At 44.1% G+C, this 26,631-nt stretch overlaps 1 protein-coding gene across 4 annotated transcripts in view; it reads right to left on the minus strand.

Annotated features, from left to right (window-relative positions):
* Positions 1 to 6,369: 6,369 nt before the first annotated feature.
* UBE2T (ubiquitin conjugating enzyme E2 T) overlaps positions 6,370 to 26,631 on the minus strand; it is a 21,027-nt gene continuing 765 nt past the window's right edge. For all 4 annotated transcript variants that reach the window (XM_046679193.1, XM_046679194.1, XM_046679192.1 and 1 more), the window contains exons 2-7: positions 9,897 to 10,064; positions 9,258 to 9,327; positions 8,111 to 8,216; positions 7,897 to 7,995; positions 7,675 to 7,758; positions 6,370 to 6,739 (exon numbers count right to left, since the gene is read on the minus strand). In XM_046679193.1, coding sequence (XP_046535149.1) covers positions 6,614 to 6,739; positions 7,675 to 7,758; positions 7,897 to 7,995; positions 8,111 to 8,216; positions 9,258 to 9,327; positions 9,897 to 10,005 — 594 coding nt within the window. In that variant the 5' untranslated portion in view covers positions 10,006 to 10,064 and the 3' untranslated portion in view covers positions 6,370 to 6,613. The remainder of the gene's footprint in view (positions 6,740 to 7,674; positions 7,759 to 7,896; positions 7,996 to 8,110; positions 8,217 to 9,257; positions 9,328 to 9,896; positions 10,065 to 26,631) is intronic.

Below are 26,631 nucleotides of genomic sequence, written 5' to 3' on the forward strand. Positions count from 1 at the left end.
AGGCCCCGCCCCCTGAGCGCCGGCTCCTTGTGGCCCCACCCCGAGGCCCCGCCCCCTGAGCGCCGGCTCCTTGTGGCCCCACCCCGAGGCCCCGCCCCCTGAGCGCCGGCTCCTTGTGGCCCCACCCCGAGGCCCCGCCCCCTGAGCCCCCGCTCCCTCTCCTCTCCCCGAGGCCCCGCCCCCTGCGCAGGCTCCAGGACGGATTCCAGGTGTGGGCTTCGCGGCAGGTGGGTTCGCGAGGTGGCCTGGGGACGCGCTTCTCTTGTGGGCACATTGGCTGCCCCGAGGGTCGGGGGGACCCGGCTCAACGGGAGGAGCAGGTCCTGCAGAAGCAGAAGCAGGAGCAGGAGGTCGGGGCCGGGCGGAGCCGGTGAACCCTGCGTCCACCGCCGGTTGCACTTGTTCGGGGGCCGCGCGGTTGGTGTGAGCGAGCCTCTGTGCAGAGACGAGAAAGGGACAGTCTGAGTGGCCGTACCTTGTCTTTACCTACGTGCTTGACTGTTTGTAACTCCTGCTCACCTGGGCCTGCTGGGGTCCCTTCCGCCTCGGTCCCTGGGTAATTGCCCCGTTTTCTTTTGGTATTTTCCAGGGTAATGTCCTGAGAGACTGTGTGGGAATCTGACCAGCCAGGCTGGGCCCAGTCATAGGTCAGCGGTCAACTGATGGGTTGACCACTGCTCGGCCAGGTACTTGTCCTGGACCGCTAACTTGTAGAGTATGGATGGGTGTGTTTGTGTAGGGTCATACTACACAAAACATGGCTGCCCAGGGCTGCCCCTTGAGCAAGGGCTGTGGGCTACTTCTCTCAGAATGGACAGTGCCGGCCTGGCCCAGTGGCGCAGCAGTTTAGTGCACGCGTTCCGGGCTGTGGCCTGGGGTTCACCCATTCAGATCCGGGTGTGGACATGGCACCGCTTGTCAAGCCATGCTGTGGTGGGCGTCCCACATGTAAAGTAGAGGAAGATGGGCACGGACGTTAGCTCAGGGCCAGGCTTCCTCAGCAAAAAGAGGAGGATTGGCAGCAGATGTTAGCTCAGGGCTAATCTTCCTCAAAAAAATAAATAAATAAAACTAAACATATCCATTGATGTCCGGGAGAACTGCCCCTCTGGCTCTCAGTTCAGCAGGTCTCTGTCATACCCTTGGGCATGTCCTTTCTCTTTATAAGAAAGCAGAGTGGGCCGACATTTCTCTGGTGAGATTTGAAGAGCCATCCAGTCCCCTGACCTCTCCGCTCTAACAGCTCCTCCCCGGGCAGGCAGCCGCAGTGGTTGAAACTCCGCAGCTGCTGCTCCTTCTTCCTCCAGGTTAGGCCCTTTGCCCGGAGCATCTGCTGTGGAGGCTGCCCAGGAACCACTTCGCTTCCTCGCGTAACATCGACTGGCTTTCCTTCGTGCCCACTGCCCTGGGCTGCACGCGGTTCAGCTGGGGCTGACTCCACGCCCAGTTCCAGAGGAGGGATGGGGCCCAGCCTTCTCCGCTTATACTCTTCCCTGGCCGTGGTGATTGGTCCATGGGTGGGCTCCTATCTCAAGTCCTTCTGAGAGGAGGGCTCCCTGAGAGTGCGTTTGGACTTCTCAGTTTGTGAACCAGTGATTTTTGTTTGCTCGAGAGAGCTTGTTATTCTGTCACTTGAAGACGGACCTCTTTATCGACCCCTCTCTGCACCACCCCCTCCATGGCCCAGGGGACCCACTGGCCTCTTATCAACTGTTGGGGTGGAAGAGGGCAGGAATGGATGGGAACTTTGATGGATAGGCTGGGGGTGGGTGGTAGTGGGCCTGGGTGGGAGGCTCCTAGGGGTAACCTGGGGCAAGACAATGCTGGGGGCGGGGAATGGAAAGGGACGGTGAGAAGGTACCTGAGAGCAGCCTCATTCCATCATCACTGAACCCAGCATCCGCAGGGCCAGCCTCTGCCCTTTTCAGAATCACAGAACTGCCAAGTCCCAGCGCCAGGAGATGCCTTGGGTAGCATCTAAGCCCCTTTCTCATTTTCTAGAAGAGGAAACTGAAGGGGGAGGAGCTGCCGTTATCCACAGCTACTCTGGAGGGGACTGAGGAGACTGTAAATATTGAACAGCGTCTGTACAGTCATCACATGATTCTGGAATCAGACAGGCCTGGCTCTGAGTCCCAGATCTCCCATAACAGCCATTGTCCTCAGGTTTTGCTTAACTTCTCTGAGTCCGTCTCATCAGTAAAACGGGCCTAGTAATAAACTCTGAAGGTTATTGAAAAGATTAAAAGATTTTTTCGTGTAAAAAGCTTAGCTTCGTCCCCAGCACGTAGTAAGTACTTGAGAAATGTTAGCTGCTGTTATTATTACTACTCACACAATCCCAAAGATGAGGGCGCTGACTGGGGGCTCTGTGTCGTTCCCCGGCTCAGCCTTGAGAACTCTTGAGAAGGAAAGGAAGGGGGCCCAGAGGAGCGACTCCTGAGAGGACTGAAAAGCAGGGCAAGAAGTCTGTGGGTTGACAGGGGAGATGACCCCACAGGGGGCCCGGGGCCAGGAGGGAGGAGTGTCCTCGTCACACTCAGGTTAGCGGTGAGCCATCCGCAGAGGGAAAGCTGGACATTCCCCAGAAGGGACCACTTCACAACCTGGCCCTATTCAGGCCATTCCTCAAACACACTCCTGGGTCTGGGCAGAGCCTGGAGACTAACAGCTCACCCCTGGGGGAGTCGCCTCTGGTGGGAGGTTTGGCGGAAGGATCCCTCAGCAGGCCTTCCTTTGAAGCACAGAGTTGCAGGGTCCTTGTTAAAGGGTGCAAGGCAGTGGAGGAAGGGGGCATGGTCTCCTGGGAGGTGGGGTCAGGGGAAAGGCAAGCACATGAGGGGAGAGGCCCTGGAGGGGTGGGAGGAGGGTGGGCGGGGAGAGACACTGGATGACCTGTCTTCCCTGATAGAAGCTGAGAGCTGGAGCTAGGGATGGGCATTCCCTGGGGGCCATGGCAGGAGCCAGGGGCCACTTGCAAGACGCAAGGGGGAAGTGGAATGTGTTGTCTGTGGGCACATCTGTGTCCCTCACCCCAGCCTCTCTGGCAGCCCTGTGCGGGACTCCAGCTGCCCCGTGGCCAGCCGTCCTGGGGAGCAGGTTCTGAAACCACAGCCCCACACCCCACCCCGTCCTCCCTCCCTTGGGTTGCCCCAACCTAAACAAGACAACCTGGGCAGGGGGGCCACACGCTGATGGAAAAATACACACTTGGCTGGAAAGGAGCTTTATTTGTGTGTGTTGAATTCCCGCAGCAGCCGAAGGATAAATAGCTGGTCCCCCAGCCTTAGCTTCGACTGCCCACAAGGTGGGTGGTAAATCTGTTCCTGTTTAGATAGCTTTGGGGGAGCGGTGGGGAGGGGGTCAGGCAGCGGGAGAGGGAGCTTGGAATCTGCAGTGTTTACGTGATCAGTCACGGATGTCATCTCTCCTCTTAATTAGGGGTCTGGAGCAGAGAAACTACGCTCAGCTTCCTTGTCCTTCGAACGGACCGGCGAGGAGGCAGGGGACGAGCAGCTCTTCGGGCCCACCTGCCGTCGGACCACCGTCTCGTCCCCCAGACCCCTGCTGAGCACCCGTACATGTCAGCACTGGGCCAGGCCCCACCCAGCACGTTGTTCACACGTGATCTCAGTGCTCACAACCACCTCCTGAGTGAGGTACCATCATTATCCTGTTCTGTAGGAGAACCCGAATCATAGAGACTGAGGAATGCACTGAGTCCAGGGCTGTTGGGCTGGGAGGTGTCTCCTGACCCCAGTGTCCACGGCTTTAGCCCTTTCCTGTCCTTCCTTGGGCAAGGAGTAGGGACCTGGGCTTTTCTTTCTCATGTTCTCTCACTTCTCTTCTCCAGCTCAAGTCCTCTGTACTCGTTACATCAGAGATCGATGGATGACTTCTAACAACCTTCGGCTCTGGTATTTCTCACGATCAGAGAGTCCCCTGGAGCCAGTATATCCCCAGCACCTGGAGTCGGACAAGATGCACACAATGAATGGACACATTTTCAGATTGGGACAAGCGCATGAATAAAACCAATCAGGGTACCGGGCTCTGGGTGGCTCGAGGTGCTCCTTCAGACGGGAGAGACAGGACTTTCTGGGGCAGCTCCTTAGAGCTGAGACCATCATGGACGACGTAGAAGGCAGAGGGGACGGCATATGTGAAAGCCTTGGAGCAGGAACGAGCCACCTGTGTTCCAGAGGTTGGAAGTGGCCGGGTGGCTGGGGTGTGGTGTGTGAGGGGTCGAGGGTGCAGTAGGGAGGGAGAGAGAAAGCAAGCAGGGGCTATAGCAAGGTCTCGTGGGCCAGGAAAGGAGACTGGTGGGTTTGTTTTTTTCTAATTGCAAAATGAAGCCACCTGGAGAGTTTTAAGGAGGGAAGTAAAATCTGGCTTTTACATCATCACAAGATTATTCTTGCTGCTGTGAGCAGCATGGACAGCAGCGGGTCAGGCTGGAGGCAAGGAGACAAGACAATGGCTGTGACTCCAGTGCAAGTGAGCGATGTTGGCAGCTCAGACCTGTTAGCAGGGACGTGGGGCAGAAGCAGCCGGTGTTGCTCACTGGGCGTAGCGATGGACTAGTTGTGTGGGGTTTGTCCCGTAGGAGATGCTCCTTTCCTACCACCACTCCCCACATCCATCTTGGTCCACATCTGGGCTTCTCCCCGACCACTCAGCACATGGTGCTTCCCTGGCCACAGCGATTGCTTCCAGGGTGGTGCAGTCACAGGAACCTTTGTCCCCTAGCCCTCTGGATGTAAGAAAGTACATAACCCTGACTGCTGCTGGTGGTCACTCGGAGCGGAGTAAGCCTGAGGCGCAGACAGCCCAAGGGAAAGTTGTTACCCTGGAGGGAGGGTGGAGACTGAAATCTTGATGCCGATGTTGAGCCTAGGAATCCACCATCCCGCTGCTCCCCCTGCCCCGGCTTCCCCTTTAGGAGGAGGAAGGCAAAGAAGCTCCCTCGGTCTTACTGCCAGTCTGGGCTGGAGCTCACTCACAAAGGAAAGCATCCCAGGTGATATGCTAGTAGTATCTAGGAACCCCAAATCTGACTTCAGTACACGTGGGGATAGGAGACAAGCCTGGAATAAATTAACTCCTGGGCTTTCAAAAGAGAACGGTAACTGATTTTGAGAAGTAGGTTCAAGAATTCTGTAAAGTTGGAAATTTATGAAGTAGGGGATACAAAGGAAATTTCTATTTTCAGTTTATGCCATCATGTCATTAATAGATTGTATAAATTCACACTTGTCTTGTTTGCCACGAGTCCAACGCCACACGCTGTGTGGCAGGCTGCTGCTGAGTGAAGGACACGGGTACTTCACAGGTGAATGAACGGAAAATGCAGACACGTTTTCCACGCATGGTGCCTAGCCCAGGTAGAAAGTCACTACACTGGGATGCTGTGTGAACAGGACCTTACAGTCTTTGTTTCCCTGCGTGGACAGTCCTAATGTCTGCATTCCTCAGTCTTTGTCTCAGCAGGGGCAACATCTTTTTTATTTTTATGAGGAAGATTAGCCCTGAGCTAACATCTGCTGCTAATCCTCCTCTTTTTGCTAAAGAAGACTGGCCCTGAGCTAACATCCGTGCCCATCTTCCTCTGCTTTATATGTGGGACGCCTACCACAGCATGGCTTTTGCCAACCAGTGCCATGTCCGCACCCGGGATGCAAACCAGTGAACCCCAGGCTGCCGAGAAGCAGAATGTGTGCACTTAACCGCTGAGCCACTGGGCTGGTCCCAGCAGGGGCAACCTCTTTCTACTTCAACTGATTTCTGCTCAAATCTGTTTTCTCTGTCATCTAAAGAATAATAAAGACAAGTCCAAGCATATTATAAAATCATGCCAAGGGGATTCAAGTTTGGCACCCCGCCGTCCAGAGTAGTTCAGAAATGAAGCTAGGGACAGAAAGGGATCGTAAAAGCCCCTATTTAAATGTGTGGGACTATTTGGTTAATCCCATGCCTGATTCCTCACCATTATATTCTAAAACACTAGCACAAACTTGCCACACAGCAGGTGTTCAATAACTATTTGTCGGACAAACAAAGATTGTACCCCAGTAGTTCTGACCAGCTATGTAAATCGCAAAACTTGAACACTGCAAAAAAACTAAAAAAGGGCACATTACCTTATTCCCACATTGTGACAGGACTTCTGGAAACCTGGAGTCCCTGAAGGCCTGGTGGCAACTGAACTGTTTCTAACAGCTATCTTACGTCTATGTCAACATTCAATGTCCCTAGCGATGTTGGCAAGTGGGCAAAATAAAGGACAACAATTCCAAATATCTTAACATTCTTATTGTATAGCTCTCTGGCCAGTCTGCTCCCAGACACACATTCAGGATAAACACATACTCAACATTAAATTATTATTTATTTTTCAGGTTTAAAAGGTTTCAAAATACGTATGTACAAGCTAAATAAAACAAACTACCCTCAGAGAACCAATGTAGAGCAGAATACATAAATACACAAGACCTGTTTTATAGGATATGAAAATGATAATGTCATCAAATACAAAGAAAACATTCAACCAAGGTAGGCAAATCAGGCCATCTTGGCAAAGAATGGATTAAGGAAGACGGAGCGGACAGAGCCCCTAGACACCAGGACAGAATTTCTTCTCCGTGCCGCCCAGCTGCCTGGCTTTCCTTTTCTGTGCGGTGTTGTGGACTTCTGAGCCTCTGGCCTCTGCTGGATCATCAGGCGTCTCCTCCTCATCGGCCTAAGGAGGAGCAGATAGTGTAAAATACCACGAGGCTCACACGGCACCAGGGAGGACAATGAAGCTCTGTGATGATGTTTCCAAGCACCTCTGTGTTGCCTCTCGTATATACTCCCTCCAAAGGCGCCTTCCTCAATCTTTTGTACAGTCACACGCCGCAGAAGGACATTCTGGTCGATGACAGACCACGTACACAAGTGGTCCACTAAGATTAACAGCATGTAGCCTGGCTGTGCAGAAGACTACACCATCCAGGTTTGCGCAAGCACCCTCTCTGATGTCCACACAACAGCGAAATCGACTAAGGAGGTATTTCTCAGAACATGGCCCCATCGTTAAGCAACGCATGAATGTATTTCAGTTTTTTATTTCTTTGCACGAGTAACACATAACTGCTACTTAACTCCGTCTAAAAGACGTTATAACTCAGTAAGAACCAGAATGTGCTAATCTCTGTGTTCCTGCAATTTGTTTTGTTAAATGAGGAAACCCTATCAACTGCCACTGGGGAAGTTTTTCCTTCTCCTTTCTTCCATGAAGGGTCCCAAAAGAAATGTCAATCTTCCCCTTTCCCCTGCCCCTCTAACTGCTTCCCAATTCCTGCCCGTAGTCCTTTATCAGTGTTAAAAAAGAAAACTTAGAAAACAGAATGAGTCACCTCTCATCTCTCCATACTACCCCAAGAATGCGAAAACAATTAAGTAGATGCTGCCTGCCCTCTGGTGTTGTCAACTGTTAGGAAAAAATCGACTTGGCTGAGCTACTAGGCTACTTTGCTGAATAATAATTTAAAAGGTTGTGATAGGAGAAAAAGATCAACTAGCCATTCCACAGTATAGTACAAATTCGGCAAATCTAATAAATACTTATGCATCTATACACACACACTTACGGACTAGCAACAGGTGCAAAATCAGGGCTGCACAACATCATACCTTCGGCTTCTGTCTTGCATGCTTCTCCGTCCACTGCCTGGCATTCTTGAGGAAGACTGGCTTGTTATATTTAAATTCTGAGGACTGGGAGGAAATCAGAGAAGCGTCAATGGAGAGAGAAAAGATTCGCAGTGGTAAGCTCCAGCGGCTACTGCTTCCTCAGAAATGGAGCCGGGACAGCGAGAAGGCTGGACGCGGCGCAGAGGAAGCGCGTATACTCACTATGTCAGCCATGAGCGGGTCGTCGGGGTTGGGCTCTGACATGAGCAGCTGAATGGAAGTCAGCACAGTCGCAATGTTGAGGGATGGTCTCCAGGCTCCCTACACAGACAGACAGGTAGCTACTTTTGTCTTACTAACGATGTGATACTGTAATTTCAGGTCTTACAGACGAGGACCACAGAGTGCTACAGTCAACCCCTGACCCACCACTCACTTTGGGCGGCAGTTTGAGAACATCGAGACATATCCTTCCAGCGGAATCAATGTTTGGATGATAGATTGGAGTCAGAAATCGGATCTGAGGAGGTTCAAATGGGTACCTGTGAAAGCCCAGGACAATAGGGAATTTTCATTATAATATTGCTTCTTAATACATATAAACAGCTTCTTGTTGTCTGGTCAGGAAGACAGCCTGTGAGAGGCAAACCTTTTCTCCCTCCAAATTTTTATGATGAAAAGTTACAAACAATAGAAAAGTTGAAATAACACTCATATACCACCACTTGATCAAGCCACTTCACCGTCTAAACACGTCAGCATGAGTCATTCTCCTATATAACTGCAATATGATCAGCATACCTCTGAAAAAAGACAAAACTATTCCCCAATATCATCTACTATTCAGTTTCCTCAACTGTCCCCCCAGTTTTCTTACAGACGGGTTTTGAGACCAGGATCCGACTAAGATTGTACCTTGCATTGGTTATTACGTCTCTTTAGCAGAACATAAACCTTGGGAATCTGCAGTCTATCTTCAGAACTGATGCACCACATGATTATTAAGCTGCTTCTCTCAGCACTTTACCGTGTTTGGCCAGGATCTGGCCTGGTGAGCAGATGTCTACACGTCAAGGGTTGGACGTCCATCTCTTCCCTTCCCCACTCTGCACAAAACTCCACCACTCACTTGGTGAGAGCCTTAAAGGAGGCTTGAATTGAAAGGGCCTTAACGTGGAGACAGAAAGTTGAATGGTGACTGCCAGGGGCCGGGGGAGTCGGGTGGGGAGTTCCTGTTTAATGGGGATGGAGTTTCAGTTTGGGAGGATGAAGAGGTTCTGGAGACGGCTGCACAACAATGTGAATGTCTTTAATGCCACTGAACCTTACACTTAAAACGGTTTAAATTTTATGCATGTTTTACCACAATGAAAAAGGAGGGTCCTTAAATCTGATCTAGCTCAATTTTAGAGAAGGAAACTGAAGTCCAGAGAGAGAAAATAACTTGCCTAAGGTCACATTAAGTCATAAGACAAGGACTAAAATCCGGGTCCTTGAACGCCTACCTTTAACACTCTACCACACTGCGCCGTCTTCCACTAACCGTGCTTTACCCCTAAGTTTAGAATCTAATTCACACTAACCTCTCAGGAACGATAACTTCCAGCTTGAAAACACCTTTTTCATAAGGTGTGTTGGTCCCACCTACTATTTCTTAAAAGAAAAAAAGAAGAAGTTAAAAGGGAATCGGATGATTTGAATTCCCACACCACATGGACCTCCTGAGGTCTGCGGTCCTAATAGCGGGGCTGGGTCCTGGACAGCAATTCTCTCTCGGGGCCTCAACAAGTCCTCACACAATGCACCACTGTCCCCAGCAGGTGATGGTGTCAATGAAGGGCACACAAGATCTGAAACAGAACTGCAAGAGGCTGGCCACAGATCAGATACCAGCTGCAGACGTGTTTTGTTTGGCTACAGTATTCTAGTCATTTCTGTTTCCGGTCTGGCCTGACAGATATTTGAGATGGGGATCTTTGGTCTAAACACTGCTTCAGAGCTCATGCTCAAGTCTGGGCTATCAGTCAGCAGAAGGTGTAATACAAGGCCCAGGAAGAAACGTCAAGCCAACCTTTTATAATGTAAACAAACGAGGGCAGGAAGATGGCAGGGCACTGTGACCTCGAGACTATTCCCTGCTTTACTAGAATATACAAACGTCTGAAATTCAGCACAACCTTCAGGAGGGTCATGACTCATCAGAGGCATGATGCGATACTTACGAGCTCGCAGATCATCCATTTGGTCCTTATCTTGCCAGCATGTGATGCCTGGGGGCGGCTCTGTGGCTAACAGGTTCAGCTCTCTCTTCAGACGCGAAGCTCTCTGCATGATCCTCAAGTAACAGGAACCACACACAGCTCACTGCTCCACACAAAGAGCTTGCTGGGCTTCATGAGGGAGAAAAGGGGCAACGAGGCAACAGTCAGCTACAGTGACTGGCGTTTTGGCACACGGCTTCAATTAGTGAAGGTCAAACAGATTCCTCGTATTAATCCCTATTCTAAGAAGGAAATCTGGGTTTCGTCCATTTCCTTCTTGTTAACCAGTCAAGCAAATAAATTTTAAAAATAAAGTATAAAAAAATGCAAAAGTCCTACAAACAACAAAATCTACGTTTAAATTAATGTCTGTTTCCACCAATAAACTGTAAACTTATGAGGCAGAGCCTGGCTCTGATTTTGCTTGCCACTGCATCCTCAGCATGCCTGGCACAGAAAAGGACTGGACAAATACTAGCTGTAGAAGTCTATGTATGCTTTGAGGAGAGCAAGGGGAATGATACAGATAGTCAACACTCTGAGATACAGTCATGCATCACTTAAAGATGGGGATACGTTGAGAAATGCGTCGTTAGGCAATTTTGTCCTCGTGTAAACATCACAGAACGTACTTACACAAACCTAGATGGTATAGCCTACTACACCTGGGCTAAATGTACTAACATTATGGGGCCACATATGCGATCCGTCATTGACCAAAATGTCGTTATGTGGTACACGATTGTATTTATAAGATAAAGCTTAAATGTCTGAGGTGTTCTCCATGTATTTTGGATTCCATAAATCCTCTCGGTTCTTCAAGGCTCCCACTCCATCAATTGTTCCATCTTTCTCTAGTATTTCCAGTCTTTCCTTCTTCCCATCAACAAATATGCTCAAAATCTCTCTCATCCAAAACAAACCCCACACACAAACCCACTCACTCTCTACTAAACTCTAGTTCTTCCTCCCGCTAAAGCTCAAAGAACACAATCTTTTCATACATGAGGTACAAATATCATTTCCCCGTTTGTGGTTTCTTTCCATTTTATTCCTGGTGTCTTTTGATGAACACACACTCTTAATGTAATCAACTTTAAAATCTTTTCCATTTATACTGTTTGTATATTAAAATTTTCCTTACCCCCAAACTTAAAGATGTTTTCTTATATAGTCTCCTAAATGTTTTACAATTTGCTTCCACATTTAAGTCTTTACTCCAGCAGGAATTGATTTTTGTGTAGAGTGTGAGGCAGTGGTCCAATTCTGATTTTTCCCATATAAATAACCAATTGTCCTAGTCCTGTTTATTGAAAAGCCCATCCTCTCCCTGCTGATATTGTCACAAGTTAAATTTCCATACATGCGTGGATCTGTTTTGGGATTCTCGAATTCGTTCCATTGATCAATTGGATTATCCCTGAGTCAATATCCCACTGTTTTAATCACTGCAGCTTATTAATAAGACTTGATATATGGCAAGTGGAGTTCCTCCATCTTGTTCTTTTTCTTCAGAAACATCCTGGTCACTCTTGGTCCTCTGCTTTTCAATATAAATTTTAGAATCAGCTCATGAAAGTCCACAAATATATACATACTTACACACATAGAAACCTGTTGTGATTTGGATTGTAATTGCATTGACTCTACAGATCAATTTGAGAATTGACGTCTTTATGATATTGAGTCCTACGATCTCTGAACATGATATGTTTAGGTCTTTTTGATGCTTTTCAATAGTTTTCCAATTTTCTCTATAAGGGTTTTTTTGATTTGGCTTTTGTTAGATTTATTTCTAAGTGCTTTATATTTTTGTTACCTTTTTAAATTTAATTTTACCGAGGTTGTAACAGTTTATAACATTGTGAAATTTCACGTTGTACATTATTGTCAGTCACCATATATGTGACCATTTACCCCTTACGCCCACCTCCCAACCCCCTTCCCCTCTGGTCACCACTAATCTATTCTCTTTGTCCATGTATTGGTTTATCTTCCACATGAGTGAAATCATGTGGTGTTTGTCTTTCTCTGTCTAGCTTATTTTGCTTAACATCATACTCTCAAATTCCATACATGTTGTTGCAAATAGGACGATTTTGTCTTTTTTATGGATGAGTAGTATTCCATTGTGTGTGTGTATGTGTCTGTCTGTGTGTGTGTGTATATATATATATATATATATATATACACACACACACACACACACCACATCTTTATCCATTCATCAGTCAATGGGCACTTGGGTTGCTTCCACATCTTGGCTACTGTGAATAATGCTGCAATGAACTTAGGGGTGCATAGGTCTCTTTGAATTGTTGATTTCAAGTTCTTTGGATAAATACCCAGTAGTGGGATGGCTGGGTCATATGGTATTTCCACTTTTAAGTTTTTGAGAAATCTCAATTCTGTTTTCCATAGTGGCTGCACCAGTTTGCATTTCCACCAGCGGCATATGAGGGTTCCTTTTTCTCCACATCTCTCCAACAATTGTTTCTTTCTTAGTAATTACAGCCATGCTAACAGGTGTAAGGTGGTATTGATTTGCATTTCCCTGATGATTGGTGATGATGAACATCTTTTCATGTGCCTGTTGGACATCTGTATATCTTCTTTGGAAACATGTCTGTTCACGACCTCTGCCCTTTTGATAGGATTGTTTGTTTTGCTGTTGTTGAGTTGTATGAGTTCTTTATCTATTTTAGAGATTAACCCCTTGTCAAATATATGATCCGCAAATATTTTCTCCCAGTTGGTGGGTTTTCTTTTCGTTTTGTTCATGGTTTCCTTTGCCTTGCAGAAGCTCTTAAGTCTGATGAGGTCCCATTTGTTTATTTTTTCTTTTGTTTCCCTTACCCGAGTAGACATGGTATTTCAAACATCCATCTAAGACTGATGTCAAAGAGTGTACTGCCTATATTTTCTCCTAGGAGTTTTATGGCTTCACATCTTACCTGCAAGGCTTTAACCCATTTTGAGTTAATTTTTGTGTATGGTGAAAGATGTGTGGTTTTACTTCTGGGATTTCAATTCTGTTCCATTGATGTGTGTGTCTGTTTTTGTACTAGTACCATGCTGTTTTGATTGCTGTAGCTTTGTAACATATTTTGAAGTCAGGGACTGTGATGCCTCCAGCTTTGTTCTTTTTTCTCAGGATTGCTTCAGCTATTTGGGGTCTTTTGTTGCCCCATATGAATTTTAGGATTCTTTGTTTTATTTCTGTGAAGAACATCATTGGGTTTTGATCCATCCAGCCACTCTGTGTCTTTTGATTGGGGAATTCAATCCATTTACATTTAGAGTGATTACTGATATATGAGGGCTTAATGCTGCCATCTTATCACTTGTTTTTTGGTTGTTCTGTATTTCCCTTGTTTCTTGCCCATGTATTTCAGACTGCCAATTCACTTTGGTGGCTCTCTATGATGGTTTTCCCAGTTTTCTCTTTATTTGTCATTTGTGTCTCTCTTCTGATTTTCTGTGTAGAGGTTACCGGGTTGTTTGTATAAAAGATCTCATAGATGAGATAGTCCATTTTGTGATACCCTTTTACTCCCTTAGTCTAACCAGGTTCCATCTCTTTCCTCTTCCCCTTCTAAGTTGTTGTCATAACTTATTTCGTTTTGTGTTGTGATTGTGTGGTTAAAATGAAGTGATTATATTTAATCTTGATGTTTTCCTTCCCTTTATCTTTAATGGTATAATTAAGTGTTTGCTAATGTGTTCTGGTGGAGAGTTGCAATTTTCTGATTTTGTCTCTCTCCTTGTTCAAGACTTTGTAAACTCTTCTTTTTTTCAGGTATGAGGATCTTCTTGATTATATCTTGTAGGTGGGGTCTTGTGGCAATGAACTCCCTAAGCTTTTGTTTTTACTTTTTTTTTGAGGAAGATTAGCTCTGAGCTAACATCTGCTGGCAATCCTCCTATTTTTGCTGAGGAAGACTGGCCCTGAGCTAACATCCGTGCCCATCTTCCTCTACTTTACATGTTGGATGCCTACCACAGCATGGCTTGCCAAGTGCTGCTGTGTCTGCACCCAGGATCCGAACCAGCGAACCCCAGGCCACCGAAGCGGAACGTGCACACATAACTGCTACAACACTGGGCCAGCCCTCAGCTTTTGTTTTTCTGGGAAAGTTTTTATTTCTCCATCATATCCAAAGTATATTTTTGCTGGCTACAGTATTCTTGGCTGAAAGTTTTCATCTTTCAGAATTTCGAATATATCATTCCACTCTCTCCTAGCCTATAAGGTTTCTGCTGAGAATCCACTGAAAGCCTGATAGGGGTTCCTTTGTAAGTTATTTTCTTCTGTCTTGCTGCCCTTAATATTTTTTCTTTGTCATTGACTTTTGCCAGTTTTACTAATATATGCCTTGGAGAAGATCTTTTTACATTGATGTGATTAGGAGTTCTATTAGCTTATTTTACCTGTAATTCCAGTTCCTTCCCCAGATTTTGGAATTTCTCAGTTGTTATATTTTTGAACAAGGTCTCTGCTCCTTTCTCCCTCTAGGATACCTATAATCCTTAATACCTATAATCCTCAAATAAGAAATGTTGCATTTCTTGAGTCAGATATTTCTTGGAGAACTTCTTCATTTCTTTTTAGTCCTCATTCTCTCTCTTCCTCCATCTGAAGCATTTCTATATTCCTATTCTCTAAATTGCTAATTCTATCCTCCATAATATCAGCTCTGTTATTCAAGGACTCGAGATTTTTCTTTATCTAATTCTTTGTGCTTTCATCTCCAACATTGCTGATTGGTTTTTCTTTATAGCTTCAATCTCCTTTGTGAAGAATTGCCTCTGTTCCTTAATTTTGTTCCTGATTTCATTGAACTGTTTTTCTGAATTCTCTTGTAACTTGTTTTTTATGATAGCTATTTTGAATTCTGTCACTTAGATTGTAGATTCTGTGCCTTCAGGATTGATTTCTGGGTGTGTGTCTTTTTCATTCTGGTCTGGAGTATTAATGTACTTCATACTATTTGATGGGGTGCAGTGGTGGCTTCACATAGCGATAGTACCTGGTCGCAGATTCCACCTGCTGCCACTGGCGGGGGGTGGGCAGGAGCTGTGCATTCTGAGCCCACCGCAATCCCTGTCAGCTGTGCCTGTCCAAGCCTGGGGCACTCCCTGTGACTGCAGCAGCCCTGGGTGTGTGTGCGGGGTGGTCTCCTACTGGACGAGAAAGCGATCACGCAGGATCTCAGGGATGCTGCCGCTGGCTTCCATAGTCCCACTGAGACGACCCCCTACCCCCTGCCCAGGGCTGTAGCAGTACTATGGGCATTCACAGCAGCCAGGAACTCGTTCACCCAGGCACGCAGATCAACCACCGTCTCCTCCTAGGTTGCACCAGCCATTGTGCTTGGTTGGCAGGCCCTCCACCCTGGGTCCAAGCTTGGGCTGCTCCCTAGCAACCACAGTGGCACTGTAGGCTCTCCCACCAGACAAGAAAGCAATCATGTGGGGGCTCAGGGCTGTCGTCACCTGTTCTTGCAGTCGCACCAAGGCACACACCCACTCTTGGGGCTGCAGCAGTGCTATGAGTGTTCCAGCCAGGAAAGCACACGTGTGCAGGGCTGCTGGCGGGCTGGAGAGTGCTCACCTATCTCCACCACCTCCTTGGGGGTAGTCCATCCCCCTTCAGAAGTACAGCTGCATGGGTCTCTCAGGCGTTCTGAGGTGCTGTGTGGGTGTCCTCCACTGATCAGTGAGTGTCCATTTAGTTGTAGGTCAAAGGAGGAGAGACAAAGGGAACAGCTCACGTCACCATGTTGCTGACGTCACTCTTGCTACCTTTTTAAAATTCTATTTTCTACCTACTTCTTGTCTATGTAAATACAAGTGATTTTTAACCAAAACCTTAATAATGCTAATGATGAATCCATTTGGGTGGTGGGGTGGGGATGGTAATCCTGCATGGCCAGTCATATCTGCAAATAATCAGTTATTTCTCCCCTTCTAATCCTTTTCCTGCCTTCTATTTTGGCTAGAACTTCCAGTACAATGTTGAATAGAAGAGCTGATAGCTGGGATTCTCACCCTATTTCTAACCTTAAAAGGAGAACTTTCAACACTATGCTTGTGGGTAAGATTGGTGTATAATTGTTTCTAATTTTCTTCTTGTCAGGTATCAAGGTTATGCTAGCCTCCTAGAATGAGTTAGGGAATGTTGTCTATTTTTACATACTGTGGAATAGTCTGGGAGATGATTTGTTCCAGGATGCTTGGCAGAACTCCATCTGGTACTGGTGTTTCCAATGTGAGAATATTTTTAACTTTAATCTAATTTCTTTAAATATTAGGGCATTACTCAAGTTTTCTATTTATTCTTGAGTCAACTTCGGCAAGTTAAATTTTTCCATAAGTTTATCTGTTTCATCCAGTTTTAAATTTACTTGTATATAGTTAGCTTTTTGTTCTGTGTAGCATCTGTAGTTATGCATCCATTTTCATTTCTAAAATTGTTTATGTGGGCCATATATTTTTTTGTCTGATGAATCTTGCCAGGCATGTGTCCATTTTACTAGTCTTTGCAAAGAACATTTTATCATTCCTCACTGTTGGAAATTTTGTATTTCAAAAATTTCTGCTATTTTTATTGTTTTCATCCTTCTATTTTCTTAGTTTTTCTCCTTTTTCATACTTAGGTTGTATGCTTAATTGATTTTCCACTTTTTTCAACTGTAAACATATGAGATGACACACTGCCTTCTAAGTACCACACACCCCAAAGTTGTGATGTGTACACTATTTATTCTTCTATTCTCAATATTTTCTAATTTTCATCATGATTTCTTCTTTGATTTACTTAGAAACAAGTTTCCTAATTTTCAAACATGAGGGAGCTTCCTAGTTATGTTTGTTATTGATTTCTAATATGTAGTTTTTGATATCCTTTGAAATTTGTTGAGTCTTGCTTTATTGTAAAACATGTAGTCAAGTTTTATAAATGCCCTACGTTTGCTTAAAAGGAATGTCTATCTCAAAGTTACTGGTGGCAGTGACCTATATGTGCCCATTAGAGAAGCTTGTCAGTTATTGTTCAAATCTTGTGCATCCTTACTGATTTTTTTCTCCTGGGTGATTTATCAATTATTAAGAGTGATGTTTAATTGAAAGATCATTCTGATGTGAAATCTCTAACCTTTCCTTGTAGTTCCATCAATTTTTGCCTTATATATTTTAGGCTGGGGCATTAGATACATACAAGTTCAGAATTACTACATATTCTTAGCAAATTACAGTTTTGTTCATTATTAGAGAACACTCTATCCCTAGTAATGCTTTTTCCTTAAAGTCTATTTCATGTAAAAGCTATCCCAGCATTCTGGTTGGTATTTGCTTGAGATCATTTTCCATCCTTTTATTTTCAACCTTTCTCTATCTTTAGGCTTTACATGTGCCTCTCGTATATGGCTGGATTTTTAAAACCCAGTCTTCCTATCTTTATCTTTTAACTGGTACATTTAATATATTTACATTTAACAATGTACTAGTGATCTATTGCTGTAGAACACTCAAACTTAGTGAATGAAAATAACCAGTTTTCCTTGTTCCTAATGCTCAGGTCAGCAGGTTGAGCTGGGTTCGGCTAACAGTCATTCGGAGGCTCCACTGGCAGCTGAATGGACCAGGAGCTCTGAGCTGGGGCGGCTCCTCTCTACTCCAGCTTTGCTGGGAGGGCTGGCAAAGGCACACTGCACAGGGGCATCCACATAGAGTTGGGAGGAATTCTTGCCATCTGTACCAACAACCCACCACGTCATAATTACTGATATACATAGATTTGTTCCTGCATCTTATTTTGTATTTTCCACTTGTCCTTCTTTTTCTAATTTTCTTTTTCTCTTCTTTTGGGCTGATTAATTTTCTCATCCCATTTTCCCCCTGTACTAGCTTGAAAGTTATAAACCATATTTTGTTACTTTAAAAAATTATCACACAGATTTTAATGTGCACATTTAACTCATCAACGTCTAGAGTTACCAGTACCTGTACTGTCCTCCCAAATGATACACGGACATTGGAATGATTGAACCTGGATCACAACCCCCACTCCTGACTTACACTGCTTTGTATTTAATTCTATCATTTTCTTTAAATCCAACAACGCACTGTTATCATTATTTTATATAGCCAAAGTTTAAGAAATACTGAGTGAAAAATTTCCAAATATAATTTTTAAAAGTAACAACCTACAGACCCAGGAAGATCAGAAATATCCAAGAAGGATAAATACAAAGAAAACTACACCTAGGCATGTCATAATTAAACTGTTAAAATCCAAGATAAAGAAAAAAAATCTCACAGCAGTCAGAGGAAGAAAGACACATTACATATAGGTGAACAATGATAAGAAGACAAGGGTGTTAAAAGTGACATAGGCATATTCCATATGTTCAAGAAGTACTGAAGAGCATGAGAATGTTAAGGAGAAATATGGAAGATATAAGAAAAGACTCAAAGCAAGCTTCTAGAAATGAAAAATACCATGTCAGAGACTAAAAATATACTGCATGGGATTAAGAGCCGACTACATATTGCAGAAGAAAAGATTAATGAATTTTAAGACCTAGTAATACATACAATCCAAAATGAAACAGAGTAAAAACTGTCAAAAAATGAACAGACCCTCATCAAATGCCTGTGGGGACATGGAAACCTCTGGTTTCAGAGTACTTAAACTAAGTTTTTCCAGCAGTTACCAAGGAGCTTAAAGATCTCACTAGGTTAGAAGTACAACGTTCAACTGTGGCCCAGGAGAATGGTAGTGATGCGGGGTCGGTGAGCCGAGGAGTCGAAAGAAAGATTTCTTAGACTCTTAAGATCTGGCAGTAGTGCTCTTTTATTTAGAGAATAGTGTAGCATGGGGACAGGACCCATGGGCAGTCAGAGCTTCTGCTGCCCCCGCTGGCACGGGGACAGGACCCACGGGCAGTCAGAGCTTCTGCTGCTGCCCCCAGTTGAGGGTTAGGGCTAAATTTAAGGCATAGGTATATGATTCATCTCTTTACAAGACAAAGGAAAGAACATGAAAAAAAGTTAAAATGGTATCAGTGCGGGTGGGGTCTGGTCATTGGGTGATCCCATGACTTTTAGACAAGAATCAAATCGGATTAAGTAAAGGTTAGAAAGGTTAGACGCCACCACCCTAAACCAGTTACATGAGATTGCCAGACAGCAACCAACTTAAGTTCTTGCCTTCCCCATTAAGAGCTTCTAGTGATAAGACCATTCCCCCTTCTTCCTGGCACAGAGAGGGAGACATGTTCACAGATAGAGGTTTCCCTTAGAAATGTAAATGTTTCCCAACAAAGGGGCAAACAAATTCCACTTCTTGGAGCCTGAATCTCATCTGTAGTTTTAAAACTAACCAGCCTAAAAATCCTCATCATAAGCCATTTTAAAATTAAGCAGCCTAAAAATCCTCATCAGTAGCACGGATGGGAGTGTCGAGACAGTGTTCCAGAGGCAAAAAGAGTATGAAAGAGAAGACTCCTCATGTCTTTGGCTATCCTGAGCAAGGCGAAGAAGCTTTAAAAGATGCAAAATTTACTTACTGGATATGAGAGTCTGCCAGCTCCTTCTACGAGTTACTGACTTAAATTATATATTATTTAACTTTTGCAATAGACTTATATAACAAGAATGGTTTAAAGACATGACGTGTGGTAAGAAAACAATTCTCGGTGAATAAGGGCAATAGGCATTCTAAGTATTCCACATACCAGAACCTCAGATAAAACTGTATTTGTAAAATTCTTAATCAAGGGTTTCAATGGTAGTGATAAGACAGGTTACAAAAATCCACCAAAAGAACTCTATGTTTTATCCACCACACGTTTAGCACTGAAGGGACTTTAGATATTATTTAATTCAATACTTTTTTAATATAGATTATAAAAAGACAAAGAAGTGAAATGGCTTGATATTTCTGTTTAAAAATTAATTAATGGTTATCTCTGGATCAGTGTGACTAGGAGTAACTTCTTTTTACTTTTTTTCCTACAATGATATTATTTTTATAATGAGAACAGTTATTATAGAAAAAACAATATCTTATTTTCCTTTAAAAACAATTTATGGAGCTCCCTGAACCTGTTTGCCAGGTTGTGCTCAATTTCTAGCTTCTAAAATCTTTATTTCCCCTCAACTGCGATTTCTCAACTACTAAGTGCAATCCCAGTGTCTCCAGTTGTACGAGCTTTAGCACAAAGGCTGCAAGACGTGACATCAGCTCACCCTTGCGAATTGTCCAGTATCCTAACTGTGGCAACTAAACCTATCTTGATAACTTGTCTAATAGCACAAAACCTGTAAGAACAGGAGCCTACATTGCACTAGCAAATTTCATGTTCCAAGAGAGTCTAGACTAGGGTTGTCAGACAAAATACAGGATGCCCAGTTACATTTGAATTTCAAATAAACAACAAATTAATTTTTAGTAGAAGTTAGGTCCCAAAAAAGGAAAAAAGAAAAGGACAGAATATTAGTGAGCTATAGGATAACATTAAACAGACTAATATACATGTAACTTGAGTTGGGACTGAGGGAGAAAGCAGAAAAAAATGTTTGAAGAAATAACTGCTAAGGAGTTCTCAAATGTGATGAAAACTGATGAGGATTTTTAGGCTGCTTAATTTTAAAATGGTTTATGATGAGGACTTTTAGGCTGGTTACTTTTAAAACTGCAGATGAGAAGCAGGCTTCGAGGACTGGAATTTTGCTTGCCCTTTTGAGAGACATTTGCACTTGTGAAGGAAGGGGGGATGACCTTGTAGGGACCTGAAATTGGCCACCCCAGGATATGTCTCTTTGGCATCAGGATTGTTTTGGGCTGATTGCTTTCGATAAACTGGGACAGGGAAGGAGGCTGTGGGGAATGGAACTTGCCCTTGTTGGGACACATTTACATTTGTAAGGTAAATCTCTATCTGTAAAAGGTGCCTCCCTCTCTGTACCAGGAAGAAGAGGAGAGATGACCTTGTCCCTAGAAGCTCTTAATGGGGAAGGCAAGAACTTAAGTTGGTTGCTGTCTGGCAATCTCATGTAACTGGTTTAGGGTGGTGGCGTCTAACCTTTCTAACCTTTACTTAATCCGATTTGATTCTTGTCTAAAAGTCATGGGATCACCCAATGACCAGACCCCACCTGCACTGATACCATTTTAACTTTTTTTCATGTTCTTTCCTTTGTCTTCGTAAAGAGATGACTCACATACCTACCGCCTTAAATTTAGCCCTAACCCTCAACTCGGGGCAGCAGCAGGAGCTCTGACTGCCGGTGGGTCCTGTCCCCACGTACCAGCTCTGCCTGCCCATGGGTCCTGTCCCCATGCCAGCGGGGGCAGCAGCAGGAGCTCTGACTGCCCATGGGTCCTGTCCCCACGCACCAGTTCTGCCTGCCCATGGGTCCTGTCCCCATGCCAGCGGGGGCAGCAGCAGCGGCCCTGCCTGCCCATGGGCCCTGTCCCCATGCCAGCGGGGGCGGCAGAAGCAGTGGCAGCAGAAGCTCTGACTGCCCATGGGTCCTGTCCCCATGCTACACTATTCTCTAAATAAAAGAGCACTACTGCCAGATCTTAAGAGTCTAAGAAATCTATCCTTCGACTCCTCCGCTCACCGACCCCGCATCAAAAACTAGAAACTTACAGATTCATGATGCTTCAAGGAACCACAAGCACAAGAAATATGAAGAAAACACAAAGACCCATCCTAATTAAATTGCAGAAAAGCAGTGATAAAGAGGAAACTTAAAAAGTAGCTGGAGGAAAAAGAGCCCTGATTACGTAGAGAGAAACAAAGATAAGAAGGCAGCAGACGTCTCTTGAGAAACAACGCATGACAGGAGACAGCGGGACATATTTAAAGTACGCAGAGAGAAACTGTTGATTTAGAATTCTATATCTGGTAAAAATTAAGGAGATAAAATGGAATAATGAAACCTAAGAATAAATCTTTGTGACCTTGTGTTCGGCAAAGTCTTCTTATATAACAATACCAAGAACATAAGAGAAAAAAAAAATAAACTGGATTTCACCAAACTTAAAAGCTTTTGTACTTCAAAGGACACCACGAAGAAAGCTGTAAGACAATACAGAGAAGGGGAGAAAAGATAAATCATTTACAAACATTTACAAATCTGATAAGGGACTTGTTTGTTTATATATAACCACATATATATATTTATATACATAAACAAAGAGAATATGTAAATAACTCAAAAATAAAAAGATAACTCAATTAAAAAAGGGACAAAGGATCTGAATAGATATTTCTCCAAAGAAGATATACAAATGACCAATAAGCACACAAAAAGATGTCCAACGTTATTAGTCACTAGGGAAATGAAAACCAAAACCACAATGATAGGTAGCCTCACAACCACTAGGATTGTTATAATCAAAAAGATAGTATCTAAGAGTTGGTAAAGATGTGGAGAAGCTGGAATCCTCATAGGTTACTGATGGGAATGCAAAATGATGCAGCCACTTTGGAAAAGAGTCTGCCAGGTCCCCAAATGTTTAACACAGGGTTACCTTATGACCTTGCAATTCTGTTCCTAGAAATACTTAAGAGAACTGAAAACATATGTCCACACAAAAATCTGTAAATGAATGTTCATAGCAGTGCTATTCATTAAAGGCAAAAACTGGAAACAACCCAAATGTCCATCAACCAAAGAATGGATAAACAAAATGTTCTATGTCCATACAATGGAATATCATTTGGCAGTAAAAAGAAACAAAGTACTGACGCAGGCTAATGCTAGCACATGGATGAATCTTGAAAACTTTATGCTAAGGAAAAGCAGCCAGTCACAATAGGCCATATATTATATGATTCCATTTATACATGTCTGGAGTAGGGCAGTGACTGCTAACACGCAGTGTTTTTTTCATCACAGGAGGTGATGAAAATGGATTGCACGGATGGTTGCCCAACTCTGTGAGTGTGCTAAAAATCCATGAATTGTACACTTTAACAGGTGAACTGTATGGTATGCCAATTATATCTCAATAAAGATGACACAAAAGCCTGGAAACAACCCAAATGTTTATCAGCAGGTGAATGGATAAACAAACAGTGGCATAGCTATAAAATGGAATACTAAAAAGGAATGAACTAGTAACATACACAACAACATAGACAAATCTCAAAATAATCATGCTGAGTGAAAGCAGCCAGCCAAAGAGAGTATATACTGCTTGGTTCCATTTACATAAAATCCTAAAAAAAACATAACGCAGTCTCCAGTTGAACCTGGCTCAACACAAGGTTGACATAAGGGAAGCCATATTGTAGAAAAGAGACCCTATTGTAACTTTGAATGACCTCTGATTAACTAGCCCAGGGATGCTCTGTAGATTTTGTGGTCCCTCCCAGCCACTTTAAGGTGACAACTTTGTTCTTTTGATCTCTCCAGGAACATGATGACCCCGGGGGCAGAGAGCCTATGCTGATAAGCCATCATCAATGACAACTGAAAGATCTGGGTCGAGGGCATTGTTCCAGTCTCTGATGCATATCCACTAAACAAAGGGCTATCAGGAACTGGGACCAGATGTCTGCCCCCACCTGGAGATCAGATGGGGCCCCACCCAGAGACCAGCCCGGGACACAACCGCCTGCAGTCTTGGTTCTGTGAGTGCGCCATCTTCCCTCTTGCCAGCCAGCCATCACAAAGAAAGCCTTTCTCTCCCACCAGCTCGCCTCAAGTCTATGGGTGTGTCCTGTGGCGAGCAGAGGGCCCCCTTGGGCGGTAACACAATAACAAAGTAGATCACTGGTTATTTGGGTGGGGAGTGAGGGAAGGGGTGGGAAGGGATTACCAGGGGACACAGGAAACTTTAGGAGACGTTGGATACATTCACTATCTTGACTGTGATAATGGTTTCTTAGGTGTATATTCAAGTCCAAACCTATGAAACTGTTCACCTTAAACATTGCAGCTTATTGTATATGTTGTATTTTAATTAAGGTGATTAAAAAATTATCTTGAGTAAAAAGCTAATCACGAATGCTACAGAGATGGAAATTTGTAGCAGTTGAAAAGTTTAAGAAAAGGAGAGTTCTTAACCAGAAAATAAAAGTTTAGGATATACCAAGGATTGAAACATTGTACTTCTCTAATGCTTAGATCTGAGAATAAAACCACATACACTTTAATGTAAATGTAGAAAAAAGTGATGTGTGAAATTACTATGTTGGGTACTTCCATCAGTGCAAAAATTATTCATCCATAATAGTAAATGCTTTTTGAGATAAGCTTTGATAAAAATGGTACGATTTATTTTAATAATCATATTGATGAGGATTTTTAGGCTGCTTAATTTTAACACGGTTTATGACGAGGATTTTTAGGCTGGTTACCTTTAAAACTACAGATGAGAAGCAGGCTCTAAGGAGTGGAATTTGCTTGTCCCTTGGTTGGGAAAGATTTACATTCTAAGGAAAACCTCTATCTGTGAAGATGCCTCCCTCTCTGTGCCAGAAAGAAGGGGGATGGCCTTATCTCTAGAAACTCTTAATCAATGCCAGAGGCAAGAATTTAAGTTGGTTACTGTCTGGCAACCTCATGTAACTGACCACCCGCCCCCCCCCCCATCCTCCTTTTTCTTTAGCTGAGGATAAAATTCAAGCTGTGACTTCTGCCATTTACTCAATCTGGTTTGATTCTTATCTAAAAGTTGTGGGACCTCCAAATGGCCGGACCCTACAGGCACTGATACCATTTTAACTTTTTTACATATTCTTTGTCTTGTAAAGAGATAACTCACATACCTATGCCTTAAATTTAGCCTTACTCTCCACCCAACTTTGCAGCAGAAGCAGCAGCGGCTCCTCCTGCCCGTGGGCCCTGTCCCCACGCAGCAGCCTGACTGCTCATGGGTCCTGTCCCCAGGCCGGCAGCAGAAGCTCTGACTGCCCATGGGTCCTGTCCCCATGCTATTCTATTCTATTCTCTAAATAAAAGAGCACTACTGCCAGATCTTAAGAGTCTAAGAAATCTTTCTTTCGACTTCTTGGCTCACCGACCCCGCATCAATATGAATGACTTCAAATCTGGCATTTATAGAATCAAGGATCTGAATCATTTACATTTCCAAGTTACATTTTACAGTATTTTAAGAGAAAATAAATGCTATAGTAAATCTGAAGATTCAAAAAGATGTCAAGATAGAGCCCTATTATATGTTGAAGGCCCAAGATACTATATAGATATAATTAATAACTTGTCTTTTCTTCAGTTAGACAGAAAGCTCTTTGAGGGTAAATTTCCTATTTTTTCTCTTATGCTTAGACAAGTGCCTGGCTTAAGAAATGTTTTCAAATAAATGGAGAGAGATTAAGTGGGAATGTTATGACAACAGGTCACCTTTGCAAGCAAAGCCTTATGTGGACACACAGTCTTGGCATGGTCACATGTCAGGATCTGCCTTTTAGTTTTGTAGTCTAAAAACTCAATTTGGCAGTAAACCTAGATTCGATAGGGCTTAGATGTACTAATTCATACCAAGCTCACTCACAAAGACTTAAACATTAATTAAAAGGCGAATTTATTAATTTGTAAAACTACAGTAAAAATTTTAATTCCACACATTCTTTCAAGTTACTTCTACTTGGGAAACTGATTCTAATCAGAAGATTAGCCGGTGGGCACAGACTGTAGTTAGTTGATGGTTTAATTTATGATAATCATAAACTTATATTGGTGCCTCTATTTTAACCACAGGGATATGTTCAAAGAAAACTAAATTTGCATACTAGTCAGGTCAAGACACACCTGAATCCTGCTGCAAAGACCAAATGGTCCTTTGGTTCTTTTTCTAACCTCCAGGCATGCTGCTACTCCACAATAAGTCTCTTTCAGAAATACTAAATAGAATTGATACTATATGTGAGTTCACATGCTAAATACAATCAATATACTGCAAAGGTCTTTCATACAAATCATTGTTTAAACGACTTCCAAATTTCCTTAAACATACCTTTAAGACCATCATCTCTTGGAGCAAATTAATCACTAATTAACCTCATCTTTTACATACAAATTCTTACCACTTTTTCTCAGTAGGCAAATACAGAGAATCAATGACAATAAAACAAGTATCCACAAGTAAGAAGTAATGGTAAAGGGATTAGCACAGGGTGAGAACAAGCAGGACAAGCTCCCTGAGGAGGCAGGCAGACTCACCCCAGCATATTCACATATAGGTCCATGGCCCTATTGGCCCCAAGGTCATCAATTACTGCATATTCTGTGGGCATGAAGATTCTGTAACACCCAGCTCCAAGCACCTTTGCAGCCTCAAAGTCAGCAAGGACTCCCCACAAACTCGGGCTTCTGCCACAGGGACCTATTCCTGGTGCGCAAGAACTTCTCCTCCTGTCCCACACCTGCAGGACGAGCATCCCCCTCTCTCCCACACCTGTGGGACGAGTGTCTCTCCCCCATCACACTTTCGGGATGAGAGTCTCGCACTCTCACACCTGCAGGACGAGCGTTCCTCTCTCCCACACCTGCGGGACGACTCTCCCCCATCACACCTGCGGGACGAGCGTTCCTCTCTCCCACACCTGCGGGAGGAGTGTCCCTCTCTCTCACACCTGCGGGACGAGCGTCCCTCTCTCTCTCACACCTGCGGGACGACTCTCCCCCATCACACCTGCGGGACGAGCGT

The sequence above is a fragment of the Equus quagga genome, chromosome 12 (genome assembly GCF_021613505.1).
Source record: "Equus quagga isolate Etosha38 chromosome 12, UCLA_HA_Equagga_1.0, whole genome shotgun sequence".
NCBI classification, from domain to species: domain Eukaryota; kingdom Metazoa; phylum Chordata; class Mammalia; order Perissodactyla; family Equidae; genus Equus; species Equus quagga.